The following is a 10,137-nucleotide window of genomic DNA, read 5'->3' as shown; positions in this document are numbered from 1 at the left end:
GAAGTTGTTTTCCTTGTCTACCCTAAATTTTTAAAAATCTGAATGCACAAGTCCTGTAATATTAAGGACATAGGTTATTGTTATTAAGATTACAAAGGAAAATATGTTTCGCTGGTCATAGATAGTATGCTTTTCCTGGCTAGTAGGCCAATTAGCAGAAATCCATCCAGTGACCACTGGAATAGTCCATTTTCCTCATTCTGCTTCATGATAATGAAAACATGGAGCTGAGGTCTTCATTTTAGTGTGAGACCTCTTCACTAAAGGTGCTTTAAAATAAATTTTTAAAGTAAAGACCGTCCATTCTTGATATGGAACTGACTAAACTTGGGAATAAAATACAAAGGATCATAATAAACACAAATCTTCAACATTGGAGTCGATGCTAAATTCTGAACAAACGATGCAGTGGATATTTAAAGATTTTAAAATGATTTTTGGCTGAAGAATAAGCAGCTTCAACATGAAGGAAGCATATTAAAATATGCCTGAACATAAGGCAAAAACAAAGATATTTATGGGGGTAAGATTCATTCCACAAATAATAGAAGTAATCAAACAGCAAGAAAAATCCTTTGATTAAGGGTGAAAAGAGAGTAAAAATGGAATAATTGGATTATGTGTACATGGTTAGAACATAACATCAAATAAGAAAAACATAAAGAAAAATTATGACAGAAAAATACAGTGGAAAGAGTACATGAAAATAAAAATTGAAAGGCAAAATGTGATTGTCAAATAAATATTTGAAAAACTATGACCTGACTTAAATATTATGGTATGCTAAAAGCACATAAAGCTCAAGTAGCTGTGGAAAATCTTTTTTACAAAATTTGAAATAACCTGAAATAATCTAAATACCACCTTTTTGATCTTATGTTTTAATAATGATGTGTCCAAGTTTAGAAAATGTACTTTTTATTGTCACCCTCACTTTTTGTGCACTTTTAGTATTACAAAGTTTCAAGCCATTTTGCTAATAATGTATCCTCACAACATAAACTATCTGAAAAATAAGTTCCTTCTTATAGGAGGAATTACCAATTGAGCTGCATTTGAAAAACACTGGGCCACCATATTCAAACCTTCCAAAAGCTTTTGTGGATAACGGTGACAATGATATATAAAACCTTCTTCAAACATTAAAAAAAGATCTATACTCTATCCAAAAGACAATCATTGTTGCAGTTGGGTTGACATCACATTGCACGAATTTTATAATCACAGGTATACATAGACACAGGGACACAGACACTCACTAGTTACAGGGACTTCAGCAACAATAGGCAAGAATTCTTTGTCATTTAAACCAATAATAGTAGCTAGGGTATACCATTCGGCTCAAGATGGACTCATTTCTGTAGCACGGAGGAGAAACAAGGGCACCACATTGTACAGATACCGCGTCTTAGGAGTTCAACTGGTAAGCATTATTTGCTACAGTAAATGGAAGGTAATGAGTTCACCACATGGTTTGTTCTCTTTAAATAATGGGCAATGGAGAACCCGCTTGGCACAAACACAAGTTAATCCGCAAAAGGTCTTCTGTCACTGTCAAAACTCTCTCTTGTTCTGGCCTCTTTCCAAAATCACCAATAAGCAGGTATGGAGTATGCAAAGCTGTTGTCCCTATGGACCCTGTAGGTATAACCCCAGGACCCTGTAGGTACAAGCCCCAGGCTTCTGTTTTGTCCTGCTTCTTCCTCCTCCCTCCTGTAGCACTCTTGATGAAGCACTTTTTGGTGATGAATTTGCTCTTATTCCTATTTTCCTAAATAAAAGGAAATCACAGAGCAGCAGGGCATTCATGCTCCTTTATCCAAGTGTGGTATTGAGGCTGGCCCTGCCTGGGGAGTGGCGGAAGAAGGCCTTGTGGGCCAATCACTGCTCTTTTGCAGATTAGGAGGCTGCAGGCCCAGCAGACAGAAGGGCTTCTGAGGAACGAGCTGCAGTCCCATCCTCTGTCCATGTCCCCTTCACCCCCTGCTCTGTCTGCCTCCACATGCTCACCATGAATGCCATGAGATGAACTAATGACAGCGTGGTCCGCGTGGGCTGTCCCTTTTTAAGCTTGGCCAAGTATGGGTGGGCATATATATCTATGCACAATTGTGCGAAAGAGACTATTTTTGTTGATTTATTATTATCATTATTATTTTTTTGCAATAAAAGTTACATACCATATGGAATTGTGCTTTGTCAGAATTCTCCTTCTTCCCAGAGAAAACTTTTGAATAATTCAAGAATCACAATCCTGGCCTCGATCACTTTCTGCTCCGTCTCCATCCCTCTCTTCTGACTTAAGGCAGCAGCAAGCAGCGTTCTTGTCTTTTCCTGCAGGCTTGGCCTCCACCCCCAAGCCTCTCCTCCCAGCGTTTTGCACATCTCTGGAGGTGTCGGAGCTCTCTGGCTTATCTTACTTTTTCATGTGGACACATCCTCCCTACAGAGTGGAAGAGCTTTGCTTGTAGTCCCGGAGAATGACAGAGGCATAGGTCACGTTGGGAGGGGTGCAGAGCACCGACTCGGACACCGGCGAGCTGGGCACTGAGCTGCCCGAGGCCACCGAGTCTCGGAAAGGCGACGGGGGCGTCAGGGCAGGCGAATCCTCTGGGGTCAATTTGCTGGCTGCCTGCAGATCCTCCTCTTCCTCTTCCAGTTCGTCCTCCTCCGTGTTCCCTTCCCGCTCGTACACATACTCCTGCAGGAGCTTAAACCTCTCGCTGTCATCTTCGTCCTCCGCTGGTGGGGAGACAGGCTCCTCTCCAAAGGTGCTCAGCTGCAGCGGCAGCATCTGCAGGTGCTGCGGAGGTGGCGGGGGCGGATACAGGGACCGCAGCCCGTTCCCTGGCCCCCCAGGGCCTGCCAGCACCGCGTGGAAATCCGGGATCTCAGGGCTGAAGTTGTTGACCGTTCCCTGTAACTGGTCCATTAGGGATTTCTGTGACTGCTGGGGCTGCTGTGGGGTCTGTTGCTGCGGGAGGGGAGGGGGCAAGCCCTTGGGGATGGCCGGGTCAGCCAAGAAGAGGGGGGTCTCCTCCGCGGTCAGATGGGGCGGCAGAGGTGGAGTGGTCACTGCGGTTGGCACGCGCCGGTGCACCACCATGGAAGGGCTGTTGGGAGGGCTGAAGCGCACGGGGTGCGCATCCTCCTCCTCCACGTTGTAAAGGGTCTTGGTGCTGGTATCTGAAAAGGTTAGGCTCTTGCCAGAGCCTTGGTAACTTTTAGTAAGGGGCTTGATGACGGCCGTTTGGTTGCAGGCCGTCTCATTGGTCTTCACGTGCACAGAGAGGCGGTGCCACATGTGCTGTCCCTTGGGCACCTGTCTTCCACCTGGTTCAGACCATGACACAGACTTGCCATTAGAACTATGAATAAAATAGAGATGGGTTTATTTGCACATAGATCATGCACACAGGATAAGATGTATGAATCAAATGCAAACCTAGCTCAATGCAACTTAACTGCCCCTCTTCTGTAGGCCTTCCGGTTGGCCTCCCCAGTCTCCCCTTATGGCTGATCAAATAGCAAAAGCTGTGGTTATCACAAGGAGCCTCTGAAGCCACAGCCAGACAGTCCGCCCCAGCCAAGGAAGGAGATACTGTCCCTGTGAAAAGTTGTTGGGGAGAAAAGCCAATCTGTTGGAGAAGCATGTATTTACATTTAGGTCTAAGATTTCACAAAGTCTCTCTCTCTCTCTCTCTGTCTCTCTCTCTCTCTCACGCACATGCACACACACACACACACACACACACATTCTAAACCAATGATAAAACTGCTGCTCATTGTAAGCCTTTGCAAAATTCTTAAGCTGATAAAGGAAAAACAAACAAACAAACAAACAAACTTCTTAAAATATTAGTTATGCATGAACAGCAGAAAAAACATAATGACTATCGGCCCTGGGACAAATTTTGACCCACATATAAAGCCATTCTCATTGTCCCGGGGGTGATAAAATAGGTCCTCTCTCAGTTGCCCATTCTGATATGCGAGTATTTCCTGTCACCAGAGTGGAGCAATCTTACACACAGCGCCTGTAAGGAAGAGAAACAAGCAGATGACAGACAAACCCAGACCCACAAGAGATTTCAGTGCTTCATAACTTTGGATTTTCATTCTTTATTTCAAAACATTATTCCTGACACATGAAAGGGATCATCATTCACAGAAAGGCCCAGATTCAGAGCAACTAGAGATTTTCACACTAGAAAACATTTAGAATGGGGAAGCCCAGCAAAATATAAATGCCCAGTGCTTGCTTTAGTTCTCTGGAACAGTTTGATTCAAATGAAATAGAATAAAGAACCAGACAAAGCAACAGTTACTGAGACCAAGAGCTCCCTGGATCTTTCCTCACTGAGCCTTGGTGAAGAAAAATCTTAGGGTACCAGCAGCTGTCCAGCCTTTTCAACTTTCATCTTCATGGGACCCTCGTAAAACCAACAAAATAGAATTTCTCTCTGGAGAAGGAAATAAATGAGATCTACTGTCCACATACACTGAAAATTCTATTCTGTATATTGTAATACCTTTGGTCATACTTTTGGACTCTTAGTTTGTTTTCTGTGTAACTTAGCAGATGGTGGTACCTTACCATAACAGTCTATTAATAACAACATTGTTAATACTCAAATCAAGAAGTCTTTTTTTTAGGAGTTTGCATTTTTTTTTGCACCCTTTACAGCAACAGAGAAAGTATCACAGTAATAATATATTTGTGACATCAAAATGAATAGGAAAAATGAACATTTTTTTTTTCCTTTGTGGAGGTGTGAAGTAGTCTGTTCCATACCACAGTGTTTCATTTGAGTAAGTGTAGAAAATGATCAACAGTTAACATGGTGACTCATTTAATCATTTAGAAAATATAAGAATGAATACTTCAAAAATCATATGTGAATATCACACTTAGGATAAGAGTAATGTTTTGACATTTTGTATTTTATAATCCTAAAATGTGAAGTGAGCCAAATCAGTACATATTTGTATAGAAAGTCTAATATTGAGTATAGAATATTCTGGATATAAAAGCTCTAAAATAAATATCGCAATTAAAGTTTTCACCTCATTTGAGGAACAAAATGGTAGATCTTCCATATATTTGATAGTCTATGCTGTATTTTAATGGTCTGAGAACAACCTCTTCTTCATCGTTGGGTTGTCAGGAAAGTCATGACACAGTTTTGCATAGAAAAACATAGAAAAATACGTCACGACTTTTCTGATGATCAAATATATCAAAATCATCATTTTTTACAAATATATAGTAAATATATTATCTGAAAACGTAAAGTGCTTGTAAACATTAAAATTTTGACTTAATTACTTCCACGCTATCTTTTTAGAGTAGCTGTCTCTCCTCTGAGTTGCACAAATTAAAGAACAGGATAGTGGAGTCCCTGGCAAAGCAGCCAGTCAGGGGCAAAACCAAAATCTATAATTACTCTTGTGAATTTAAAACTCTAAGGAAGTTCACCATCTACTTTCATCCTTCTCAATTGCCTTTACCCACCACTCTACATACACTGTTTCTCTCTTTGAGCACTCGTTATGCCTCTTCTAGAAAATACAACTTTTTATGTGCTTCTTACCTTCCTGAGATATGTCTCACTATGCCATCAAAACCAATTATTTGAGTCACTTTCAATTGCAAGGGGAAAACTTCTCTCTTTTCTTAATGCCTATCTCTCAATATTTATCAATAAAATCATTAAATTAAAATGGTACTGTGGGCCAGCCTGTGGCCTGATGGCTAAAGAGGCTGGATCCCACATGAGTCCCATTGTATGGTTCAAGTTTCAGTCCCAGCAGCTTGAAAAACACACTGGATGTGCGTGTGTAAGTGTGTGTGTGTGCCCAAATTTCCCAAAGGAGGGAGAGATGGGGTGGAAAGGATTGCAGCATGACCATCCCTTATAAGGAGTGCTTTCTGGCATTTTTTAAAAAAATGTTATATCTTTTTATGAGAATGTATGTGTGTGTGTGTGTGTGTGTGTGTATCTGTGTCTGTGTGTGTGTTAAAATGAACAAACAAACCAGGTACTTTGACAGCTTGTTCGGACCTAATTGAATCCATAGGTTTAACTGTTCCAATAAATCATTGCTTGAGTCTTCACATATCCTAGCAAAGGTATCCTTGCATTCCTGAAAATCCTAAAATGATTCCAGTTATTCAACTCACTTACTAATACAGACTGTTCTCCTTGTCATCCAGGGGTTCTAGTGGCTCTCTACTTAAATCACACACTTCCGTTAATCAAAGTTCTATTAATCACGTTGTAGATAGATAGATCTCAGGGGCAAGATCTTCAAAAAGTTTGTAGAAAATACATATGAAAAACCTTAGTGTGCATTTCAATTGTTTTTATAGCAAAATAAACTTGTACTTTAATTTCATTTTTTTCAAAAACTACTTCAAATACCCTGTTTAATCACAATTTATCTATTTTCAATAAAATCCAACTTTTATTCTTGCGATAGCAGATTTTTACCATGGCTGTCAAAACTAGCAGCTTTCCTTCCCCTCAGGGTCCTGCTCTAGATTTGCTGTAAAGTACTGTTTAATTAGGAAACAGTTCTAATGCCCAGGGCATTTATCAGATTAATAAAATTAGACTAACCTTTTTTTTTTTCAAGGACAGAATAAATTACTTTCTAAAAACCAGAGATAGTAGAGAACATGAATAGTCTTATAGAAATTGCAGTAGAATATGAACTTTGGTCCTTCAGAATTAGTCATGTCTAATCTAAGGTCCGTAGACAACTTGAAAGGTCATGATTCTACACACGTTTTTAAACAGAGACTCAACAAATACTTTACCTTTATAGATAATGCACTGCTGCTCTTTTGAATGCATGTATATGCTCTTACAATAAATTGTGTGGCTAAGTCAAAGTGTTGCTAGATTCTAAGAGGCTTTTTCTGTGCTCTGTATTCAAATGGCCACTAAGGAGGGAATTTCAAAACATTCATGAAAAAAAAAAGGTATTAAAGTACGAGTTTATTATGGTGCAAAGAAATTTTAAAATCGATGCCTAGTGTCTTCATATGCATTTTCTGTAAAGTTTTTGAAGAAGCCTCATGAAGGAACAATTACTGTCATAGACTTAGGTGAGGATTTTATAAGCAATTTGGTATGAGAAGGAATATCCTACTGGAAAAGGTTGGGAAAACATTGCTGTAATATTAAGAAGAGCAAAATATTTAAAATATAGGGCATGAAAAGGAATAAGTACATTATAGAAATGCAATATTACTATGAACTTTGACTTTTATTTCACCTAGAGGACTTTAATAGCTTTGGCTTTAGCCACCAGCTTCTATTGTTTAATTTCACTTAGTCTCCTAATCTGAAGAAAAACCAACCTGTTCTGGAAAACACTATAGAATCATTACAAAGTATCCTATCCTTCTTGCTCTAACTTCAAAGGTCAGATCTTAAGCCCAAAATAATATTCTATTTGAAGATCAAATGTGGTGGCTTTTGGGATAAATATCTTGGTGGCTAAATACATTTATGGATACTGAAGTTATTGAAGGAATGGTTGTTAGACCTATGGGGACCAGAGATGTTCAGGGTGATGTGTAGTTACCGTGTGCAGAGGAAGGCAGGCCAATGGCTGCTATTTCAGTTACGACAGGTTCTGGATCTTACTTACGTTTTTCTTTCAGTAGATAAGTATCACAATTTCCCCAAACAGAAAAGCCAATATTTACAGCACTTCAGAGAATAGTTGGGAGTGGGTGGTGTAAACAGATTACTATATCTTTGGTGTTCAGAATGATCTTGTCTGTTTTACTCGTTGCAGTAAGTACCAGTTACGTTTTGCAGAGTACATTGCTCTTCGCTCCAGAGAGGTCTAAAATGGGAATCACAGTGGGTGGCTGTTTGAGATCAGGAGGGAAGCATCCCGCACAAGCTGCCCGAGGGAAAGCTTACGCAGCGCCTGCTTCCCTTAAGCACAGTTCAAGTTTGTGCACTAGGCTTAATAGCTTCGCCACAGACATAAGGGCAGAATCCGGAGGGCCCCCGACAACGTAAGACCTTCACGTAGGAAGGAAGCCTTACTCCTTGGAGCCTGCGAAGGTTAGCATTCGTTTTCTTTGAAACATGAAAATGGAAACAAGAAATGCTATTGAGTCCCAGCACGGAGACAATGGCTCACCAAGAAAAGTAACCAAAAGCCGCAGACTTTTAGATAGACCTTCTGTGGCTCCTGCAGCTTCAGCTGGGACCCAAAGCCTTTCAAGGAAGAGGCTCTCTCCACACTGAGGCTAGCCAACAGGAATGCAGGCACGTGGGTGTCCAGACGCTCTCAGCCAGCTGGTACCAGAATGCAGTTCGACAAGTGGTTCTTGTGGAATCTCAGGCGTAGGAACTATAGGAAACCATCTGAGTCAGACTTCTGTTTTCCCAGGCATCCCCGGGTTTATCTTTAATACAAATGACTCCCACTGACGCCTGTTCCACTCCCTGAGCTTCCCAGAAATATCTGCATATTTAGTATATATTCTCAAGTCAGGGGCCTATATGAACATAATTAAAATGTTTTGCCTTTTTGACTCACCACTAGTTGCAAGGTAGAAAATCACTGAATGTGTTTTGGAAGTCAATATTTTCTAATTATAGAAGAACTTATAGTCTGTTGATACTAAGTTTTAAATAACATTGTGAATTTTATCCTTTTACCCTTTGAAGTCACCCTCATCATAAACCACACAGTGAGTCATTGGCTAGTTAAATTTTACAATATTACAAAGTCTAAATAGACAATCCTTGAGAATCCTTAGATTAATTATATCTTATATTCTCAAGCTATATGATACAGGATATAGACAACACACACACACAAATCAGTTTGCCTGTATTAAGCCTTGTGCTTTCTTTAGTGCATAGGGAAAAACGAAAAATCTCTCTACAGATAAAGTATTTTCTCAAAGTTAGTGAGTCCGCAAGGCCCCATCAACTTTGGGTATAGGATCTACCATCTTAAGAAAATGCTAAATCTATATTTTTGAACTAAAGGGTAGAAGTCTGATGGTTATCACATCTTTTTTCCAAGTAACTTCTAAATGATCTTTGGTTCAACTTCCTTGTGATTACTGGCTTAGGAAAAATATTCTTATGCCAAAATGTATTGAAGATTGTGCTGATACCACAGCATGGCTATAGCAGAGACATAGTGGAAGTCATTACATTCTTTTAGGAAGTACAGATGAGCCTAGTCTGTTTTTTTCTATTTTTGAAAAAAAAAAAAAAAAAAAAAGCTTAGAAACTTCAGCTCAAGCATTATCCTTTGTTCTATGCTTCATGATACCAGACATATAATCTTACTAGCAAGTCATTTGATGCTCTTCAGCTCTACCTGGAGTCTCCACTCTTTGCCCTAAAAATATAGGGCCATTGCTTTGCTCAGCTGGGACTTTCCCCCAGGGACAGGATAGATCTAGACAGAACATAATGGTCCAGTAGACACCTTTATTTCTAGCACTTACCTTGCCTGTTCACAAAAATAGTGGGAACTGAAAGTCACAGACAGAATATCACCTTTTTTTTTCTTAAATTTTTTTTTTTAATTTTGCAGGAACAACTATGACTAAAAATAGTTCTAATTTAGCCCTTGGTGCACAGCTTTAAAGCTACTTATATCTTCCTATTCTTTATGATTTTAAAAACAAAAGCATGACTAGATTCTATTCTGAAAGTTCTGAAAATCAACCTGTAGCTGATTGCTACATAAATTTTGTCACCCACCAAAAGTAGACCACTTCCAGACTTTACTCTTGCTTTCCAGCACTCACCTTTAAGTCAAAAAATGCCAGTTGACTCTCCCATCTCTCTGGCCCTGCTGTCATAACAAGACAACACATCCACCCATTCCCATCAATCCTTTCTGACAAGAAGCTAGCAGCTGTCAAAATAAGGATCTCCTTGCTATGTCTTTGCTTAGACTCATCCCATGGTGTGAGAAACACCAATGACTTTCGACCTTGGGAGAATTACGGAAAAGACATCCAACCATCCTAGATTAACTATGGTCTAGAGGTACAGAGGCCTTCAACCACCACCTGCTACACTGGCATCACTACTGTATGTATTCTACTGCGAATCAGTAAGATTGGTAGAGATCACT

The 10,137-nt window shown here is 39.9% G+C and overlaps 1 protein-coding gene across 2 annotated transcripts in view; it reads right to left on the bottom strand.

The window, feature by feature from the left end:
* Nucleotides 1-869: 869 nt before the first annotated feature.
* The window catches only part of GRM1 (glutamate metabotropic receptor 1), a 561,669-nt gene continuing 552,401 nt past the window's right edge, over nucleotides 870-10,137 (bottom strand). Inside the window, exon 10 of one of the 2 annotated variants that reach the window (XM_006139861.2) lies at nucleotides 870-3,368. In XM_006139861.2, coding sequence (XP_006139923.1) covers nucleotides 2,444-3,368 — 925 coding nt within the window. In that variant the 3' untranslated portion in view covers nucleotides 870-2,443. The remainder of the gene's footprint in view (nucleotides 3,369-10,137) is intronic. The other variant, XM_006139863.2, reaches the window with a different exon arrangement.

This window comes from Tupaia chinensis, unplaced genomic scaffold (genome assembly GCF_000334495.1).
Source record: "Tupaia chinensis unplaced genomic scaffold, TupChi_1.0 Scaffold000008_1, whole genome shotgun sequence".
NCBI lineage: Eukaryota > Metazoa > Chordata > Mammalia > Scandentia > Tupaiidae > Tupaia > Tupaia belangeri.
Note: the sequence above shows the minus strand (reverse complement) of the source record. Positions and strands in the feature narration are given on the sequence as shown.